Source organism: Antrostomus carolinensis, unplaced genomic scaffold (genome assembly GCF_000700745.2).
Source record: "Antrostomus carolinensis isolate BGI_N321 unplaced genomic scaffold, ASM70074v2 scaffold10165, whole genome shotgun sequence".
In the NCBI taxonomy this organism is placed as follows: Eukaryota; Metazoa; Chordata; class Aves; order Caprimulgiformes; family Caprimulgidae; genus Antrostomus; species Antrostomus carolinensis.
This window is the reverse complement of record NW_010314244.1, coordinates 15,679-38,412: the sequence shown is the minus strand read 5'-3', so window position 1 is coordinate 38,412 and position 22,734 is coordinate 15,679. Positions and strand designations below refer to the sequence as shown.

General features: G+C 35.8%; 1 protein-coding gene across 1 annotated transcript in view; it reads left to right on the top strand.

The window, feature by feature from the left end:
- The window catches only part of ATG2B (autophagy related 2B), a 43,611-nt gene extending 32,132 nt beyond the window's left edge, over nucleotides 1–11,479 (top strand). Inside the window, exons 31-42 of the mRNA XM_010167574.2 lie at nucleotides 204–430; nucleotides 1,154–1,262; nucleotides 2,500–2,694; nucleotides 3,284–3,385; nucleotides 4,980–5,058; nucleotides 5,951–6,155; nucleotides 7,138–7,207; nucleotides 8,163–8,245; nucleotides 8,731–8,852; nucleotides 9,028–9,182; nucleotides 10,423–10,572; nucleotides 11,249–11,479. Coding sequence (XP_010165876.1) covers nucleotides 204–430; nucleotides 1,154–1,262; nucleotides 2,500–2,694; nucleotides 3,284–3,385; nucleotides 4,980–5,058; nucleotides 5,951–6,155; nucleotides 7,138–7,207; nucleotides 8,163–8,245; nucleotides 8,731–8,852; nucleotides 9,028–9,182; nucleotides 10,423–10,572; nucleotides 11,249–11,479 — 1,728 coding nt within the window. The remainder of the gene's footprint in view (nucleotides 1–203; nucleotides 431–1,153; nucleotides 1,263–2,499; nucleotides 2,695–3,283; nucleotides 3,386–4,979; nucleotides 5,059–5,950; nucleotides 6,156–7,137; nucleotides 7,208–8,162; nucleotides 8,246–8,730; nucleotides 8,853–9,027; nucleotides 9,183–10,422; nucleotides 10,573–11,248) is intronic.
- The last annotated feature ends 11,255 nt before the right edge of the window (nucleotides 11,480–22,734 follow it).

Here is a 22,734-nt window from a genome sequence, read left to right as displayed (position 1 = left end):
CTAACTAGTTCTCAGCTTCTAGTTTTGTGCTTTTGTCTTTAAAACTGCTTTGTAAGAATCATTCCTAAATCAAGCCTGTATTGTATAAGCTTTAGAAGACAGTGTGGTATAGTTTATTTTATTTTCATAGGATAGAATTAGACATCTCAATAAAGAAAGCAGATTTCACCTTCTCAATGCTATATACTTTTTTTTTAAATTAGGAAAAAGAGGAAGAGCCAGTAATAAAAATAATGGTTGATGATGCAATTATCATAAAGGAAAATCATTTCAGCCAACCTATTAAAAAAACAGATACAAGCAAAGCTCCTCTTCATTTTCCTGTTCCTCTGGTACGCTATGTTGTAAAGGAAATCTCTCTTATTTGGCATCTGTATGGTGGAAGGGATTTTGGGAGTGCACCACCAACATCTCCAGCTAAAAGTTTCATGTAAGTTTTTGATGTAATTCTATAGGTTAGAATATTTTAAAATGCTTAGTTTTCCTTTAATTTGAGGTTAATATAACTGTTCAATCTCAAGTCTTCCTTGCTTTTTCGTTTCCTCCTCACAAAAAATCAATCAGAATGGTTTGGGTTGGAAGGGATCTTAACAGTCATCTAGCATCTTCTTATTCGGTTTAGCTCCACACACCGCAGTATATTTTTCCCGTGTCTGAACCTGAACAAGCTGGGTTTGATTTTGGTGATTTTTTTTTTTTTTTTTTTTTTTTTTAGGATGGAGAGATGGTTTTGCTTTTAAGGGTTATATTAGAAGTTAAATTTTTCTAAAGAGATTGGAGCTTAAGGAGAATAAGAGACTATTGCTAGAGTAACTGGAGTCTGGCTTTCAGGATGTCATGTAAGCTAAAGAGTAATTAATACTATCATAGCCAAAGCTAAAAAATGTTTTATGGATGTCAGTTTAGTGGGAAGCTTACACCTAGCTTTTGGCTTAAGTATGCATTACTTGAACAATTAAAAAAAAGGTATTTATTTGGTTAAAAGTAACACAACTTCCAATATTTTTTGTATTTTCTAGTATATTTATCTTGTAACGATTAAAATACTAACAGTTATATCCAGTGAAACATACACGCTTTTAGAGTGATACTGACAGTGAGATAGCTTCAAGTTTAATCTGTGAAAGTGCATTTTTCTTTTTTATTTCTGCAGAAGTCCCCATAGTTCTCCTTCTCATACACCAACAAGGCATGGACGGAGTACAGCATGTGGGGGAAGAGGAAGAAACCCAGACTTCCTAATGGAAATACAGCTAAGCAAGGTGAATGATGGAAACAGCTTCATCCATGTCTGTCTGTGTGTAAATATCTTTACATGTTCTACCTGTTTGGTAAGAGCTTTCCATTAGAATTAGGAGGACTTCTTCCATTGATATCTACATCTCAGCAATCACTTTGAAGGTGATAAATTTAGAATTTGTTTAACAAAAATGTATTTGTTCTTCTAGCACAGTATTGTTTACTTGCCGAATAAACATGTTTCTAAAGATGAAGGATGTTTAGTATAATATTCTTAAAGTTTTTGTTTATTATAACCATGTTTTACAACTGCTGTTCTGTTTTTCTGTCTTTGGTTCTACTCTGAATTGGTACACCTGTTATGACATTACATGTTCTAGCAAAATAACTGGAATGTAGATCTGTTGACACGCTCAGTGTATCAGTTGATGATAGCTGGATATTATTATTCAGCACATGAAATGTTCATTCTCAAAGTTTCATCTCTCACATCTTGAGTACAGGGCACATAAATACAGTTTCTTAACGTCTCAGTATCTCACCAGTAGAGGCCACTCTTGTGCTTGCTGTGTGTGCTCTGCTTGGTGACATTGCAGGCAAGGATGCTATGGGGTTTATTGAGACAGGGAATGATTTGTAGGCAGCCACAGGTCTCCGATTGCAAATGGGAACTACATCAAGAGATGAGGAAAAGGAAGTAATTCAAAATGCTTTAGAATTTAGGAAAGGTAATAGATTAGAATTTATGCGGACTAAAGTGAGCAAAGAAAAAGGAAACTAAGACTGGAAGAAGAAGACCCAAGAAGTCTTTTGGTAGGGAAGAAACCTTACTTTCCTGAAGGTAGAAGGTGCAGGATTCAAGAATTGCAAGATTGCCCAGTACAGGCTTCAATACGATGTAAGAAATACGTTGGGATTGAGAGGAAAAACCAGAGTCAACATTAAAACAAAAAGCAAAACTTGTTCTTTGTCTTACACTGACTCTTTGTTTTGGCTCAGATTTGCATCCTAAAACATGAACCTGTACACAACTAAGACTGGAAAGATTTCTACTGCTAGACATGCAAAAGTCTGGATAGCTTTCAGAAATCCTAATAATATTCCATAAATTTGAAAAAGTAGACATCTTTTAAAGTTCTTGTGTGGTGTGGTTTTTTTTTTTTGGTTTGGTTTGGTTTGGTTTTTTTTAAGTAGTATTCTATTGTTAAAGGTCAATTTTTACTGAAGCTGATTGTGCTGGTTTTCTTTCCTTATTAAAAGGTGAAATTCCAGCATGAGGTGTACCCTCCAGGTGGTGGAGAAGGTGAATCCAGTCTGGTGGAGCAGCCAGTGTCACGGCAGGTTTTTATTGTTCAAGACCTGGAGATTAGAGATCGCTTAGCTACGTCACAGATGAATAAATTTCTCTATCTCTATTGCAGTAAGGAGATGCCCAGAAAAGCACATTCAAACATGGTACAGTTACAGAATATGTTAATTCATTATAATTGTCGTGGTTAGCCTATCATTGTGAGGATTGTGTATGTTTCTTAGTCTTGCAGAAGGAGGAACATGAGATCATGGAACATGAAAATAATGTAACGTGTTGATAGTTATTTGCTTGACTCCTTGTGGATATTAAAACTAATTAAAAAGTCAGTTTGAATATTAGTATGTCAGGTATTAATGTTTTTTGAGATTCTGTCAGTTTGAAAAAAGTAGAAGTGCAGGACTGCTTTGGTAGCTTTCAGATTTTGGTTTTGGGCAAACATCTGCTTCTGTGAGTGTGATTAGACTTTTCACTGCATATGTAGAGTTGTAATTTTGTGATATACTGTAGTCTTACTGCTCTATAAAGGATTTATGAATTTGTTTTTTGGGTTTCCTTATTCTAATTTTCTTTTCTTTAACATTCATAAAAAGTCTTTTATTCAATATTAACTTTATAATTAATAAGTGGAATCAGATTAGTACAGAGATTTTGCAGTAAATGTTTTTTCTAGCTAATGTTCTGAGATTTAATAATTGTGAATGTTACTACTTTTATCTTGTTGCTTTCTCTCAGCTAACAGTTAAAGCATTACATGTCCGTCCAGAGTCTGGCAGATCCCCACAGGAATGTTGTTTACGTGTTTCACTAATGCCACTTCGCCTCAATATTGATCAGGTTGGTTGTGCCAATGCAAAAAAAAAAAGATTCTGGCTTTATTACCAGATACTTGTAACTGTCATACACATTTTATAGGGTTGTTTTAATGGTTTGATACCTTTTTTTATTTATCAGTCACACGTATCTTCAGATCTCTGCTGCTCTGTTTATATCCATGTTAGAATTTGCCCTCTGCTCCAGCTATTACAGAGACTAGCCTTTTTTATTTTTTAATTTAAAAACTAAGAATATCTATAAACCTGACTATTTACTCAATAATACCAGTTTACCTCCAGAGACTTCTCATGTTCTCTAATTTTTTGAAATCATGGCTTTTAAGAAGTGTACATTTATTCTTGAATGCTCTTGCTGTGTTTGTTCATGATGTGACTTTGGTCTTTTTAATTGAAAAAAGTTAATTATTAAATCAGAAGCTATTCACAACATTTTAGTCAAGGGCACTCTGTGCTTGAGGATGGCTTCTGTGCTCTGAAGGCTTTGCTCTTGCTGTCAACTGCAGTGGCTTGAACAGAAATGTGAGAAATTGTTTTATTTTCTTTAGTGAGCCTTTGTGCAAAGCATTTTCCATACACTTAAAACAATTATGTTTGTTTTTTTTCTACACCAGTAAGGAGGCTATATATGTTTGTGCATTCAAATCTAGAGTTCTTACTCTTTGTTGCAGCATTTCTTGCTTGATTTGTCATCTACAGAGAGATGTGGTTTTTTCAAGAGCACAATTACAAGTTCCATACCTACCTTCTGTTTCCCTCAACACACATTAGAGACTGGATTTTTGTTTTATTGTTAACTCTGTGTAGTTTGTAATAATTTCATATAGAAAGATAGCGTGCAAATACTGCCACCTAGTGAGGAAACATGTTTCCTCTTGATTACTTTTCTACATCTTCTATCTTTTGTACCATAAACAAAATCATCCTTTACAGCTTCTGCAATATTAACCACAGCTTTCTTGGAAGCACAGGGCTTCATGCAGTCATGTTAGAAATTCTTGTTATTACTACTTAACCTGTCTGCTTATCAGTTGGAAACAAAAAAGGAAAAGGAAGTCCTGATGTCACTATTTATAGGATGAGCCAGGCACCAATGTGATCCATCTGTCAAAAAAAAAAAAAAAAAAAAAAAAGGCTGCAATAACGTTAAGACATATTAATGACTTTTAATGAACTATTGGCAAGATCTGATCTGGAATAATTTGACATGGGTAGTGTTAGAGATGAATATAAACTATGCTTGAGCTATACTTGAATACCCTTTTGTTGGAAATCAGAGAAGAGTTTATAGCCTGTAAAACACAAGTTCTGGAACAGTCTCCAAAATGAGAACAGAGGGAATGAAAACAACCCTGGAGTTTTAAGACAGAGCTAGACAGATTATGAAAACATATTGTATGTACCAGGAGGCAGTGACCAGGAAGGTCTTTCTGGTTTCTGTCCTAGATTTTTATGTGGCTTCTGCACTTGTTAAAGGATCAAAAAGAAGAAGAAATGTGTTTTGATTTGTATCCATATAGAAATAAAGAGCTGGAATAATAGATATTATTTTTTTCGATAATTTTTTTTAACCTAATTGTATTTTATTTTTTACATAGGATGCCTTATTTTTCCTGAAGGATTTTTTCACTAGCCTCTCTACAGAAGTAGAACTCTTAGTTACTCCAGATCCTGAAGGTATACTTTTCAAAAATCTAATATGAAACTGCTTCTTTCTCTTTTAATGGTGTACATGTCTGTAAATTCACACATGAATCTCATGTGTGGAAAAGAACTTGTATTAGTGACCAAACCCCAACATCAGTAATGAATTTGTTAAAACACAGAAACTTTGGGTATTTGGTTTGTATTTTATGAATACTAACAAAGGTTTTCAACACCTGGGATCTCCATTGTATAAAAGGTTTCACCAAAATTGGAACATATTTATTAATAAGAGCTACTGAAAAAATTGAGGACTGCGTATATAGTGTTAGAAGTTATAATTAGATAAAATAAATACATTATTTAATACCTCTTGCACAAAAGAGTAGGACTGTCTAATAGCTTGAAGTTGTATAACCCCTAGAGAAAGGAACAGAGTTCAAGATTATAAATAAGCAGTACAATGTATGTGTACAGTTAAAGCAGTACTTCTAATCAACTACACAATCTGATGCAAAAACCAGTATATTTCCACTAATAACTGTATTTGTAAGTTTGTTAGCAGCTATAATTTACTTATTTCTGTGAGACATCATACTGAAATACATGGCTAGTGCAACACTCTGCAATACTTCCGTTAAAACTAGGTGGATTATTTATGCTGATACATAAACCTCAATTTAAGCTTCTTGTAATAATTTTTATTGATAACTCTAGATATTATCTCTCTAAGAGAATAAAAATATTTTCCTACTAGTAATTCCTGTTAATAAGCTTTAGAGTTTACCAAGGACACAGTAATTGTGTACAATACAAAATTTGTAATTTTGTATTACAAAAATAATTTTGTAACTATTATAAAAATAATTTTGTGATTACTGTGAATAATATGAGTTGGTTTATTGTGCATAACTTCTTATCTTAGTTAAAAAGTCTCCTGGTGCTGAAGTTACGTGTAGTTTGCCCAGACATGTCAGCAGCCTTAAGGACCCAAGTCCAGTCATTTCTTTCTCATCACACAAGCAAGCAAATGAAAATGGTAGCATTGATTCTCTGGATGTGGTTAATGGAGACGATCATCATTTCTCACAAGAAGTGACGTCATACAACGATCAGCCAGTATTTTTCAGGTAAGCTTTCATTACAGAATTTCCAGTGACACACAGCTGTTCTGCTGAAAGTTTTAAGAAAGTGTGATAATAAACTATTCAGACCATATGACCAGGTGCATTTTTTTGTTTGTTTATTGACTGATTGTGGAAATTAAATATATTTGTTTCTATCACTGGAAAGTAGCTAGTGACTTTTTTTATTAACTTCTGCACACTACTGTGCACAAGAAAACAAATTTAAGTAAAGCTCTGCCATGTACAGAACCACTAATGATATGTTTTACAAATAAATAAAAAGATCAGTCTTTGTAAATTTTATGTTTAACAATGTAAATTAGATATAATATAACCAGAGATGAGTGTATATAAAGGAAGAGGATATATCATGGAAGAGGTACGACATTAAAATATCTCAAGAAAACTCTAACATAGTCCTGAGTTGGAAGTGATGATAAAAATTGCAGCTTGTTATACGGAAGTTTTTTCTTCTGTATTTAAATCATAAGTGTCTCTAACAACAGGTGTGTGCTTTGGTAAGCAGTGTAGAGCCAAATTGTGAGAGAATGACTATAGTTCTATTTCATCACATACATCACCAACAGAATTTTTCAATAAGTTCCAGCTGCAGGGGCTAAATTTTGCCCACAGAACCATCATTAGTGATACTTTTTTTTTTTTTTTTTTTTAACTGAAATTCATGGTGTGAAAATTGAGGGAAGATGTTCACCTGCAGGATTAGTAGCACATTTACAAGACTGGTAAATTTATTATAAATACTAACTTCAAATAGATGTTAATAAACCAAGAAAAGCTGAATTTGCCATTGTATTTTGTACAATTATTCTAAAGTACTAACATGGTAACTAGAGGATTTATGGTTTACAGAAAAGGGTATGGCATCCTATTCCAGGAGGATGGGAAACCATGGGTTTCTTTTTGGAAGGATATTTTTATTTGCTTTTCATATTTCTCACTGAAAAATATCCTTTGTATATTCCAGAGAATTTCGTTTTACGTCAGAAGTTCCAATACGGCTTGATTACCACGGCAAACATGTGTCAATGGATCAGGTTTGTGTACAGTGCTGATGCTGTAGAACAAAAAATTGATGTTGTTTGTTTTGGTTTCCCCACACCATGAAATGGGGTGTATTTTTATGCTCACTACTCATTACTGATATGATCTTGAGACATGCAGAACATTTTCCCCCCCGCCCTTAGTTTCAATAAAGCTTAACCTTATTTCACTCTTATTTGAAAACTAGGAGGTGGATCCTCCAGGTATGATTAACTCAAAATGAGGCTTGAAAGTCACATTTTTCAACTCAGTGAATGGCTGGAAATCTTTATATACAGCTGTGGTGCCCCTCAAAGGGTGATATACCACTGTAAGATGCCAGAATTGTGTATTTTATTTTCTTCCTCATTAATGCCAGAATAAAATATTATCTTTTTTTTCCCTCCTTGTTTCCTTCTCTTGCAGCCTAGTAATGTGTGGGCTTCAGTGGCAATGGCAGAATCTTAATACAGATTAAAATGCTTATAGTTCTTTTTTAAATATGTGTTGGTTATCATACTGAGTGTACAGAGCAGACCTAACAAAATCCTGTTTGCGTAACTAGATTTGTACTCTGTCCTGGCAAATCGTTCAGAAAATATGGACAAGTGAAAACAGCAACTTCCTGAATTTGCACTGCTGCCAAAGAAATCAAAGCGTGAAATAGCGACTTTAGAATGCCTGGGACACACTAATGCCAGAGCTATGTTTACAAAATTTGTTGTATCTTAATATTTCTGAAGAAATCCTCTTGTAGAGGATTTCTTGTAGAGTAGCTGATTAAGCCAGATTCAGTCTTTTACAGGTTTTCACGTAACATAATTCATGGTGCATTTGGAAGACTGAGGAAGAATCAGCTTAGATAAAAATACCTGCAATAAGAGTGGAGATGATGAAGTTTTTTCTGACTTACAGATTGTACAGGATGAGTAAACTCATGTGATTAAAAAAAAAATATTTCACTTACAGGGGACACTAGCTGGGATTCTTATTGGGCTTGCTCAGTTAAACTGCTCAGAATTAAAGCTGAAGAGACTTTGTTACAGACATGGGTAAGCTTATTGAATTGTAGATTAATATTGGTATTGCAAATTGACCAAGTTTATTGTGGATAACTGAACATAGCAAGCAAAAAGCAAATTCTCTAATAAGATGCATTTCTAAAATCCAAGACACTTTTTGACTTCACAGATATTTCTTGATTCTAGTTTTTGTCAAATATATAGCTTTCAAGAAGAACATCTATTGTCAGGATAGTATTTAATATATGTGCTAGTCTTGGTGCTAAAGTCTTTTAATTTTAGTTGTGTGTTTACTTCCTGTTAAACTCTGTGTGATTATGCAGTCTTGAGCTTCTGTTTTATGAAGCACATACACGTGAAACACTTGGGTTAGCCAAGAGCAACAAAAGATCATGCTTGAAAACAGCTTTCTTTTTGATTAAATGACATCTTTGTTTACTTCAGTGAATAATGCATTTGTCTTATTAGGAATTGTGGGGGTTGTTTTTAAAAAATAGTAATTGTATTTACTTCAGTTTATTAGGCGTGGATAAATTGTTCTCCTATGCCATCAGTGAATGGCTTAATGATATAAAGAAAAACCAACTACCAGGAATTCTGGGAGGAGTAGGGCCCATGCATTCGCTAGTGCAGTTAGGTAAGTTACTTCTTATTTCTATTCAGGCATGTATGGTGGTTGTTTTAAAAAAACAAACAAAACCCAGCAAAAAGAAAACCCACAAACGATGTTGACATTTGTTTTCCCTTCCTCTCAAGGCATTCTGCTTATCTAAGAGAACTTTCTAACTATGATGTTCTGTCTTCATTTTCAGTCCAAGGTCTGAAAGACTTGGTGTGGTTACCAATAGAGCAGTACCGAAAGGATGGCCGTATTGTAAGAGGCTTTCAAAGAGGAGCAGCTTCTTTTGGTACTTCCACTGCAATGGCAGCACTGGAACTAACAAACAGAATGGTTCAGACTATACAGGTATAGTGTATTACTTCTGTACTTAGACATAAAGTGAGAAACATTGCTAGAATGTAATATCCTAATATTTAAGATTGTGAGTATGTCTTCAAAAAAAAAAAGGAAAGAAAAGCAGCTGTATACATAGAAAAGCAGAGACTGGGCAAAGCTTGCAGCAGTCTGTGAGGTGAGAATTATGGCATCAAATGCAGTAGTAAGAAAATTGTGTTAAAATATTGCTGAACACTCAAGTTGTCACATATTTATTAACATCTTTGTTAATGTATAAGAATGTACAGTTTAATACTAACGTACTCAGCTGCACTAAAAAATCACTGATACTAAGAAAGACGAGTTCTCCGTACACCTATATTTTCCAGCAATAGATTCTTAACTTTTTTAAAATGTGAGATTATCTATGCTTATTTAAAAAACAAACATACAAAAAACCCAAACACAAAACCAAAAAAACCCCTAACCAAACAGAAAGAATTACCTCAAAACCAATACTAATGTGTTGATGTACACAAAGTCTCTAAAGCTTTCTGTATTTAGCCCTAAAATAGTCTAGGATTAAAGTGTTAATAAATTTATGTTCCTTAATGCAAATAGACCTTTACCACCTAATTTTGCAAAAATTGTATATATGCCTAAGCTTGAACCTATAGTAAAAAAACCAGAGGTGTTATCCATATGAATGGAATTATGTGTATGATTGTGTGTTTGTAAGAAAAACATAGCGCTGATCAAATGTTTCAGTTTCTATCTTGACTGTTTTGTACAGACCAGAGGACGCCTTTGAAGGAATGACAATTAGGGAGGAAAAAAACATACCAAAACCTACGACATTCATTCTTTCATTATGGGACTTATTGTACAGTTACAGCTGCATCCATTCCAGAAGTTCTTGTACAAAACTGTAATCTGATGTAAATTATGTTTAGGAAGCACTTTTTTACTGAGAGGGTGGTCAAACACTGGAACATGCTTCCTAAAGAAGTGGTTGATGCCCCAAGCCTGTCAGTGTTTAAGAGACATTTCGATAATGCCATTAACAATGTGCTTAACTTTTGGTTAGCCCTGAATTGGTCAGGCAGTTGGATGAGATGGTCATTGTAGGTCACTTCCAACTGGAATAATCTGTTCTATTTGTAAAATTAAAATTATTTTATTTCAATTATGTTACCCTGTTAGTAGTTTAAATTTATGATTAGATGTTTTAAGACTTCTTACATATTTTCCATCTGTTCCTAATCTTCAGGCAGCTGCAGAAACTGCATATGACATGGTTTCACCAGGGCCTGCTTTTATTGAAGCAAAAAAGATCAAACGGTTCCCTCGCCATCGTTTAGCTCATCAGCCAGTAGACCTACGGGAAGGTGTAGCCAAAGCATATAGTGTAGTAAAAGAGGTGAGTGCAAAACTAACTGTCCTTAACCAAATTGAGAATTATTTCCTAAGACACCAAGTAAAATATCAGATGTTAGCTTAAGCTGACCAAATAAAGAAGGGGATTTTAAGTTTTGATCAAGACTGCCTTCATCAGTAATTTTAAGCCAACAGAAACCCTGCATGGAAAAATTGGAGAAGCAGAAGTAAAGATGTTACACAGATAATTGTGAATAGAAGTTCAATGTTCTACAGCTCTGAGAGATTACAGTTTAAAAAGTGTAAGCTCTCTTACCATGACAATGTATTAAAATTTAGAATGCTGACCTGTTTTTATTGTACTTATTGTATTGTACTTTCAGTTGCACCTGGTACTATGTCTAGGAAGTTAGGTGTCAGCTGAGGAGTTTTCAGATTTCTCTGTCATTTTTTAATGTCTCACAGTACCCCACAGATTCTTCCCTTATGCACAAGAAGTGCCACCAGAAGTTACATGAAATATTTTTATCTGTAAGTTGATAGTAGTGTTACTTTAAGCCTCATTGGAAGAACTGAATCATATTTGTATCAGTAGAGATGTACTACAGCTAGAATAAAAATCACAAAAAAGATAAATGCTGAGCAGTCTGTTTCCCTTAAAATTAGGAGAGATTGTTTTTTCTTTTTCAGTGTAACTAATTTATATTAATTTCTTGAAGGGGATTACGGACACAGCCCAAACCATCTATGAGACTGCTGCTCGTGAGCATGAAAACAGAGGAGTAACTGGAGCAGTAGGAGGAGTCCTCCGACAAATTCCACCAACTGTGGTGAAACCTTTCATTGTTGCAACAGAGGCAACCTCAAATGTTCTAGGTGGTATGAGAAACCAGATCAGGCCAGATGTGCGTCAAGAAGAGTCTCAGAAATGGCGCCTTGGAGAGGATTGAGGTTATAAATCTGGCTCATCTGGCAGGTAGCAAGACTGGAAATACAGAAGATTGTCCCATTATCAGCTTTAGATGGAGCTCACTTTGTTTTATCATGCTCATCTCAGGAACAAATGAGGTTTTCAACTATTACAAGCGAAACATCCAACCAAAAATATTTATGAAGTGAAAAGCAGATTGGTACTTGCTTATGCTCTGTGTTACCAATATATTTGGTAGATCGTGCCAAACATAGCGAAGCATGTGCTGCCAACTCAGAGACATGCTTGCTCTGTTCTGTTTACCATGGTTTTTTTGGTAGATTTAACATCTGAAGCAGTAGCCTGTATGGTGAAACGAAGTATACTTTAAAGATGTTTTTTGAGTATAGTCAAAGAACTCTCTGCAGATTCTCTTCACTGATTAGAGGATAAAAGCTTTCATTTTGGACATGAGACATGAAGGCTATGTCATATGGAAGCAGATAAGATAATATCATTTCGTGCTCATAAGCATCGCTTCTAGCGTGGTACTTACAGCCAGGGCAAGCTGGATAACCATTCAGAATTTAGATTCAGTGTTGATATACTTATGAACAGGATTTGTTCCTAAATATTAAATACCTACTTTTGTGGGTTTTTGAAGAACCTGAATGTTGCAGAAATGTTCTGTTGTGTTGCACTTTAAAGGGTATGGCCTGTATATTGTGCTTTTTTTATAGTGTGAATAAAATGTAATGTGCATTATCCTTTATGTGGTTTAGAAGCTTACACAAATTATTGAAAAGAGCATCATTTGATGATGATCCTACAGAAAAGTGTCTTAAATTTGTTTAAACTGCTTATTATATGTAAAAATGCTTTTGTCTTCTATTACACTGATTACAATGCTAAAAATAACTGTTCTCCAGGAAGACAGCAGTTAAATATTATTGTGGCCAACAGTTCTTTGAAAGAATAAGAAATCCTAAGTAAAGTAAAAACAAATTATTTCATAATTTCGTAGTTAAAATTCTATACAGACTTTATTTTAATAATCTGCTTCTATTTAAAGTTCATATTGTTACAAAGTTGCTACTCTCACAAGATATTTTTAATTTAAATTGTTCATCATCAGTTATTTGACAATGAGTATTTGAGATCATTTAATTTGAACTGGGGATGGGTGAGAAGATTTTTTTAAAAGACAACAAAACTTCAAAAATCAAAGTTGGTACTGACATTATTTACAGTTCAATAGATGACCAGCATCTCCACAGAGCTTTATTAAGCAACTGACATTGCGCCTTTTCTGAGCAGTTAAAAGGCTCAGGACTAGCTGTGCAGGGATAAACTTTTTTTCCTTATACTAGCAAAAGCTGGAGGATAAAAAGTAAAGACTATTCTGAACAGAAAAAATTGAAAAATTCTCAAAATACAATGTAAGTTTGTCATAGTCCTGTGCTTCTCATAAGTGGAAATCCTGCAAATATGCTATGTGGAAGATCTCCACTGAAAGAGGGACGTCAGATGCTTTTAGTCAGACTTCAGTCTCTAAGGGTGGTGAGGAAGTAGTTTCCCTTTCTTTTATTTAATACCTGTCACTAGCAAAACCTTTGCTGATGGGCCTTACAGGACAAATAGGAAGGTATGAAGGAACATAGTTACTGCTTGTTCATCCTAATACTATACTGGCTATTCCTGAACACCAAAGAATCTGGTTGGAGTGTAAATTATTTGAAAATATCCCCTCTACTGGGAAGACTTCTGCAGTCTGCTTTATTATTTTTCATAACACAAACCTCCAAGTACAAAGAAATTCTTACGTTGGGTTACAGGTGATATTACGAAGTTTTGTTTTCATTCACTGGAATCACGGAAGTCGCGGTACACTTTGAAGACCTGGTTATTTCAGTTAAACAACTTGCTGTAAGCAGAAGGAGGTGCTTTTGAGAGGACAAATGCCTGCAGATTTAATGACATATTTTCTGTTGTAAAAGTGCTTACTGCAGTTCATACTTCTGTCCAGTAATTAGAGAGCTCTGCTTTAACGAGAGCTCACAGCTTGAGCATTTTGCATGGGAATGAGTTCCATCTTTGCAATTTGGCATCTCCTGAGTGCCTTCTCAAGAAGTGATGATGAGTCAATGCAAGTAAGTAGCAATGCATCATTTTAATTTGCAATTACCATACTATGTCATTTTGGCTGGTCCAGTTTGTCCACTTAATTGGAGTATACTGTAATAGTATATATCTACATATTTTATTACTTTTTGACATTGCTGAAAAGGAGCAGTGGCATTTCAGTGTTCATTTCATTTTCAGTTCTGTCATGATCTGATTGTACTGCAATGCGATTGGAATATACTTTTATATGAGGGCATGCTGTCAAAGTAAAACATTTTTATAGAATGTCTCTCATTGTCAGCAATACAGATTTATTAAACTTCACTTCTCACTATGTAAACCCTAGCATTTACTGCTTGCACTTTATTGAGGCTTTTCAGTTAAATTGATTTAATTTTTTTCCAACATTTTATTTTTACTAGCAGTTTCTTAATTTTTTGATTGTTTTTTGGTTATAACATGATCTTGCAGTGTTTTAAATGTAACCCCCCCAAAAAAAAACCAAAACAAAACAAAAAAACCCAATGAAACAAAAAAAAAACCCCTCAAAACTCTCAGAACTAGTCTTTACATTAGGACCTTGTTTTCAAAATGTGTTTTGTATGGCGTAGCTTTGTGTTATAAATCAAAAAGTATATATCGTGTATGAGAAGGGATGCATCAAATGCTCTGCTCAATACACTAAGCATTTAATATGCAAAGTGAGATTTGACTCTGGACGTAGTTCCTGGAAATGGAAGCCTATGGATACGTTACTGCATTCTCTGTTAGTGCAAGGAGATGTGCAAAAATATTGTTGTACTTGAATTTTCCACTGAAATCCGTTGCTATAGCACTTTTCATATTTGTAGTGAGTGTAAACTTGCACAGTCCATGTTTGATGTTCAAATTCTTGAACTGACTAATACTACTACTGCTACTACTATTAGTCCAATACTGTTGTGATAGACAGAAATGTCGTCCTGGGTTTTCTTAAGCATACTGGCACTTCAGATGATACATTGATGAGTGCCTGGGAAGTACCTGAGAAAAGTCAGCCATATTTTGGGAAAAAAAAAAAAAAACAACAACCCAAAACAAGACAAAAACCATGCTTTATAGGAATCTTAGCAGTGACTGAGAGCAACAAATCATCACATCCATGCAAAGGCAGCTTCCATTTTCTTTCCTGTATCTGTTGGCAGTTCCTAAACACCCCAGCTTTTTGGCAGTGCAGTGTAACCTGTGCGTACTTGGCTAATATAAGCATTAGGTCAGTCACCAGTGAGCTCATATGTGCTTATGGAATGTGTCTGGTTTTTTCTCATTAAGTCATTGATTGTGAACATCCATTGCTTGCTTTCACTTACAGTTGCTTCACTGAGTTGCCAAGAAAGATTTCTTAATAAACCAAAAAGCTGTTAAATGGTTATGAACAAGATGATACTCTTACTGAACATGATCCATATACCTGCTAATGTGATACTGATTTTACTTTAATTATTGAAATATATGCGTTTTGTAAAACAGTAACATCCAATAATTTGTTTAGAGTAGTTAAATACTTCTAAATTTTTAAAATATCGTCCATCTCACAGCAATATAAGCATTGTCAGAAAAGGTGTGGGTATTTATGTCAGTTTGGATCCATAGTGTGCATAGTTCTTTCAGTCTCCAGGCCTCATGATTTAAGCTTCTGACAACTGTTTTAAGTTGCTCTACATGCTGAATCTTGTTTACAATTTTAAAATTAGATACTACAAATTAAGTACATAAATACAAATCATGTATTTGTACTGGATTTCTAAGTAGTAAGGTAGCTCAGACAGAAACACAGCAATTTGTGTATATGTTTGTGTATATTTTTTACATTTTTGCATTTATAGTATTGTGGTATTGTTTGTATATAGTTTGCTAGTGTAAAGAATATAATCTCATGAAATAGAAACCACTGTTGAAGGGAATTGACTATTTCAACTTGAGTTATTTTGCTTAAAGTTCTTGTCCCCCAAGTATGTCTTTGAGAATTATTTTTGACCATAATTTCTATGGCACCAAAAGTGTATATTTTAGCTAATCAAAATGCTGAAAGGCCTGAGTGCAAATAGGTTGTCCTGTTAAATATGTTTAATGGATAAAAACAAATTTGTAACAGTACATAAATAAATATCTTAATTTGTTCCTTGAGTTGGTTTTCTCTACCTATAACTAATATAGATAGAAAACACTCTCCCAAAATAACAGAGTAAACTGTTAAAGCTTTTTTACCTGGCTATACAGCTTTACCTCAAAATTTAAAAAAAAAGTTTTATATTGAAGGAAAAAAATAAATCTTTAAAATTGCACAGAGGTCAACAGCCAGGAAATAAATTAACCTTGCTGATATAACTTTAACCCACCTCTGCTGTTTATCAACAAAGCACCCTGTAACTGTATGATCACATCCTGCGTCTCCCGTAGCTGGTTGCCACATTTACTACTGAGTTGAGTATGTATTTCTGACCTCCCCATTCAATGGAGATTTTAAAGCTTTACTAGCTTCCAAACCCTGTGAAGTATGCAAAATAATTAATTCCTTTCAGGATGCTTGTAGGATGCCTACTTCACAAGTGTTACAGCATCTGAAAAGAGATCTTAGAAGGTTGAGTACTGGGTAGTATTAAATGCTGGTGGCAGTGCCAGGTCTCTGAATAATGAGAGACACGTGAAAGCTGTAAATAATTTTTTACTGTGTTCTGTAGTGTTGTTATAGTTTAGGGAAAAAAAAAAAGAAGTCACTGTATAATGCCTGGATAGCTATTCTGTCAAACAGTAACCATTCATTTAAGATGGAAGCTCCCACTTTGTGCAACTCCTCCTCCTCCTTTTTTTAGGCAAGACCTCATGTGGATTAACTTCTAATTTCACTATTTTTACTTAAAAGCTCTTAACTTTTTGTTATTATTTAAGGAAGTTCTGTATAAGTGGAATGAAAGAGAGTAAGTGGGGTTTGTTTCCTTGCAAGCAAGATGGACAAGTTACTTCTCAGCTTTTCTAAGCATTGCTCATCAATGTGATGACAGGTATTTGAATGAATGTTGTGCTGAGGGGAAATGTGGACCATAAATAAATAAATAGGGAGCAGCTTGGAATTACTCATTGATCATCCCAGGAAAGCATGAAAAATTGGAAGAATTTATTTCACTTGTACCAAATTCTTTCTTTCATCAGTCAAAAGTGATAAAGTTGCAAACTCCTCTGATTTGCAGTCTGTGCTTCCCTGGATTTTTGAGGCTCATCTATCACTTGTAAGAAAACAATTATATAGAAACTACTCATAAATGTTTGTGGTTTTCAGAATTTTAAGTCTGACACATTTCAAGCTTGTATCTGCAAAACTTGTACCTGGATGGCCAGAACACCAGGCTTCATTTTGCTCAGATGAGCCCTAGGGACATGATACAGGATGGCACAAGCTGGAATCACAACCCAAGGAAAGTGTCAAAGATCTGTTTCTCTCTGATACTGAGGCACACCAAGGATACTCCTAATGTCTCCAGGTTAGTCCCAAGAGCAGAGGAGACTTAAGACTCCCCAGCCTATGACACTCCAGCTAACTGGGAATTTATGGGAAACCACCAGTATGACATACCAGCCTGGAGCAGCATTAGCTGGTGTCCTTGAACTACATTCCTAATTGAGGATGACCCAAGCTGACGTGTTCCTTCCTCCCTGCCCTCCCCCCCCCCCCCCCCCCTTTTTTTTTTCTTCTTTCTTGTGATTTTTGTTAAAAATCTTGCAAGTGTGATATTAAGTGATTTTTTTTTTCCCCTGCCAATTCATATTTCTAGCAAATAGTGTTTTAAGCCATCTGATATCATAGATGATAAAAGACTGCATAGAGCTGTCTTTTGGTGTCAGATAAAGTGAGATTTCAAAGTTATTTTGCTCCAAAATGAAGTAATTAAATGAAAGCAGAATTTACTGAAGGGCACTGATGAAGTATTTACGGCCCCACAGGCAAGGAAACAGTTCAAGCTCTTCAGATGTTTGTCATGAGGATTTATGAGGTGGTTATATGTAGTAGAATTTTGTTCCCAGGCTCTTATTTGTGTATCTAATTATTTGCTCTGTTGTTGATTTCATTCTGTGCCAGGAGCACGAGTGTCAAATTTGTCTCTTTCAGGCCAAGAGTGCAAGCCTCGAGGGAGGAGAAGAGGTGTGTACCTCTATAAAGCAGGAAGAAAAGTTGCTTCTGTTTTGGGGATATGGGCTACCTGAGCCTCAGCACAGAACTTGATAAAATGGGACTTGGTCCATTGTAGCTCATGGTCACAAATGTGAAATGAGTAACGGTACTCGGCAGCTCTCAGCTGTCCCAATAAGAAAGCTTTAACTTTCACCTTTAGACTTTAATCCTTGCCAGTTGTTTGGGACTGAAGATTTGATGGTGGCTCCCGCAACTCCATGAATGTCTCTCCTTTCTTCATTTCCTCTTGTCTGTTTGATTTGAAAATGCTTCTTACTGTGTGTACAACACATTCTGAGGGAGATGCAGGGATATTTGTAAGTGAAAGGAGTTTTCAGCTGGAGGGAGGTTGACAGCACTGAGTTATTAATTGTTATCACTGGTAGTTCTCGGCCAAATGGTAGGTCAAAGGTGGGGACACAGTGTTCTGAAGAGGGTGCTGAACCATAAAGGAAGAAAAACTGCACGGTGTGCTGTGAGAATGTTTGTTTATAAGGCAATAGCATGGGTATTGCTAGGTTTACACTTGGATATGATCAGATCTGGATCCATTGCAGCTGATAGAAAGCCAGCTAGCACATGGACCTGGCAGTGACAGATACGTGTGAGTACATGTCTGTGTGACAGATGTGTGCACAAGCACTTGGTACTGTGAATGGAAAGGTAATAGAAAAGCAAAGTACAAGATGAGAGGATGGAAATAGTAGTGCTCAGCTGTAAGAAACAATTTCTTTGTGCAGATACAAGTGTTTAGGAAATATGAATCCTGGTATCATTCATCTCTTTAGTAATGTTTAACAGATCTGAAATGTTTCCTGGAATTATTCAATAAAATAAAGTACTTCACCGTTATTATAGCCTGTCCCTGTGTACTCAGTGCCAGAAGTGTATTTTAAAGCATTAAAGGTATTTATTTATTTTAAGCATGAGGCTTTCAGTGGTGCTCTTGAGTTCCATTTTCACTTGGCCTTTCAGAGCTGTTTAGTACCTTGGTGTGATGGTGTTTGCTCTCTTCGGTTTCTTTTTCTGTGTCACTTCAGCCTTTGAGTACTTGCTTTCCTCAGAACAGTCAACAGGCCAAACTCAGCAGATGTAAATAAAGGGGAAGCAATTATACCAATTCCATTGGAGGCAAACTCTTACTTGATGGCTGAATTTCATTCACACCAGCCAAAGGTATTGTCCCAGGGCACGTCTTTTTATTTTTACTGTTCTTTCCTGAGAGCTGTAACTTAATACCTTGTAGCTCCTTTTCCTTTTCCCGTCCAGAGATGATGCCCCTTCAGGTAAATCTGTTAATAACTTGGAGTTTGTCAATTCGTTCAAAAAGAAAAATGACCTCCAAGTTTGAGATGGGTTGACATGGGATTATAAACTGTGCCCTGTCTCTTTGCAATATCCCATGGACACTGCAGAAATGACAAGAGGCAATTACAAAAGCGTGCATCCCACTACATTAACCATTAATGCCTCTACATCATTGCCCTAAGCCTCTCATATCATTTGATGTAAAGATCCATGCTGACATTAAGAGAGAAAGTTTTCAAATGCAGTTTTCTTCATAACCATCTTTTCTTGTTGTCCTTGGCCTGAATTTTTACTGATGCTGCTTCCTATTAAGCGTGAAGACCCGAGAGTAGTTTCTAACAGATATTTGTGAAGATGCAGAAGAGGCTGGTAAGGGTGATGAATAGAGATAAGCAGTATTTTTATTTCTGCTACCCCTGAGCTTTGCAGGGAAGTGCACTTGTGTCTGAATTACTTGATCAATATTGCAACCCTGGGGGCAACCACTCGAATTTAAACTTACCGTGCAAACAGGAAAAAGACAAAGTAGATTTTTTCAGATAAACATTGAAAACTTGAAAAATGTTTGGGTTGTTTGGTCTTTTTTATTTTTTTTCACTGCACATTATGGGAACAGCTATTATCCACTGGAGCCTTCTTTGTGTTGCTGAGTAATAGCTCTTAATACTTGTTGTTTTTGCAAAACTCATCTCAAGAGCGAAGTTAATATAGGGAAAGGACAGTAAAGGGAGTTCGTCTGCCTGAACAGGGACCACAGAGCTGAGGAGGAAGCCATGGGTGTAGGCATCCAGCCCTCCTGAGGAAGGGCAGAGATGTTTGTTTCCAAAACAGACAGTGTCTTTGATGGTAGGAAAACAGGGCCATTCTGAGCTCCCCATGTGTTTTGGGGAGTCAGCCTTGACTGCTCCCTGCAGTGGGTCCTGGGCTAGGGCCATCAGATGTGGGGACTGACACCTGCCTGTGTCAGTGACAGGTGTGTCAGACTGACACCACCTGTATCTGTGATACAGGCACCTGCCTGTATCACAGATATCCTTCCTCTCTGTCACACACTAGTATCACCTCCTTTCCTTTTCTAAGGAGATATTGTTTCAGTCAATTTAAAGAATGCTAAGCCGAAGGTCTAAACTGTTAAAGAATGCTAAGGAAAACAGCAGCTCACTGCACCTTGTTTTTATTGTAAAATCCCAACTGAAGAATTTCCTGGTTTTGTCCTATTCTTGCTCAAAAAAAAAAAGAGAAGATCTTTTCTTCTGGCTTTTGTATAACTGCTGCATTGCATAGGAAAATAAACTACAATGTCCTGTGATGCCGAGACCCTGATTTTGCACAGCTGTCCATGGGAGGCAGGTGCCAGGCCAGCCAGGTGTTGGCTCTGATATGTTCTAGTGCTTGTACCCTCTCCTGTGTTCTCAGCTCGTGAAAAACCCTCTAGAGGAATGTAGCAGAACTGAAAAAAAGAAAATGTGTCCCTGCCTACTCACAGCAAGGGTAAAGTGAGAGTATAAGGAGCACTGGAAGAGAAGACTCCTTCAAATTCTTCACTGTGAAAACTGAAGGCTCTGCTAAGAGTAAGGCAAAGAACTGGGAGCATTTTGACAGAGTTTTGCTGGTCTCCAGGGGAACTTCCACACGACTGAGTCTGTTTGCTTTGCTGAAAGTTGTTTCCTTTTTCAGATCACTTTTCTGTTTAAGATCAAGTCCACTGTGTTAGATTCCAGGCAGCAAGAATTTACATTCCTCAGACACTTCAAAATCCTGACTTTCTCTACAAAGTGTTTTCAGAAATATCAGCTGTCACTATAATGCATAAATGTTTGAAATCTAATTTCCGAACAGCTCTTGTTTACATAAAAACTGGCAACAAACATTGTCTTCTATAAATCAAACTTCATCCCACATGTTAGTTGTGGGATAGAAACTATCTGTGTAGCATGTAAGCTATACTGGCTCAGGACACAGAAGGTGCTGGATAATCACCATTGCAATCGATGGTTGATGTTAAGGGCAATTTTAGGTGTTACCACATGCATTTCTAGACTGGTAAATTTGTATCCTTATATGGGTTGTAATTGTGACTATGATAGTAATATTCCAGGAAGTCAAGATATATGTGAAGAGCAATAGATATTGCACTTTCTGCAGCAATTAAATGAAATATTTTATAATGCCTAGCAATAATTTCCCCAAATTTTCTCATTTTCAGAGGGGAAGTTTCTAGTTGTTCATAATGAAATGCTGAGGTTAAGCCTTCAGAAAAAAAATGATCATATTGGCAGGAAATGCTAACGAGAAAGTGGCTGCTACAGAAGAAAATTAAATGTCGTAGTATTAACCATAGCTGTTCCCAGAGACCAGGGAAAGTCACAGCAAATTAAGTAGTGCCATTTTCCAAGCCATCCACAACCAAAGTGACGCATCTTAATATAACCAATGCAACATCAGTCACCAACAATACATTAGCTCCACCTTCAACAGAGAAAAGGACATACACGGACTCTCAAAGAATAGTGATAATCACTTTGTATTGCAATGTTAAAAATAGTTACATGCATTGTTTAGAATGAAGAGGCTCTGAAAACTACATTAAGAATATTTGAAAATTGAAAAATTATATTACAGTCAAATCATGAATCATGACAGTGTAGTGCCATGTTAACTTCAGGAGATAATATACTGTCCATTAATGGAATGCATCAACATGATGAATTTGAGCTGCATGACTCCCATTCATAGGGTGTGATGTTGCTAAGAACCTTATGTGCCATTTGGACAGCTCAGGACATGGTTTCCCTTGGTAAATTCATTTCCCTGCAGAATCAGTTAGGAAGGGAAGATGGTGGAAATGGGATGATGAAATATTTCTCCTGCTTACCAGCTTTCAGTCTAGCCAAAGAACCATCTGGTGTGGCCTTGCTATTAAAGATTAATTATCAAAGATAATTAATGGTTTGCTGGTTTCTAATCTGGATCACTTTCTTGATTCAGTTCATCACACATCTACAGATCCAGCTGTCCTGATTCAGCTAAAGGAGAAAGAACAAATGAATGGAGGAGTTCAGCTGGGACAGGACAAACCAGCAGAGTCCTTGAAAGAAATACATGGGAAATTGTGGCCTCAGCAAAGATCAGTTACCTTTACCTCTTTATTTGCTCTCTGGGTGAAATTAAAGAGAATTCACCAACTTGTAGCAGACTGCTTATGAGTGCTTGTAAATGTTGTTATCTCTCATAGTAAAATAAGACTTATTACTGCTTTTGGAAATCCAGTTTGATACCTGCTTATCAAACTCACTCAGAAATGTTTTCTGTGCAAACAAAAACACAAGTAAGAGATCTCTTAACTTTTCTCTCTTTTCTTCTTCTCTTTTCAAGTAATGAAAGACCTCTCATTACCTCACTGGTCTCCAGTTGTGAGGTTTACTAAGTCAACACTGATATGCATAATGTGTTAATTTACTCTGTTTTACAGTATGTGAATTGACAAAAATGTTGCAAGATTTGATCTCTTTTCTTTGGGTGTTTTTTGTTTGTTTGGTTGGTTTTTTAATATTAATTTAGTAGAAAAAACTTTGACAGCATCTTGAAACAACTCTTTCTATTCTGCCTGCATCGCCATTTGTGCTGGGATAAATAATACAGTACTGTCTCAGGGA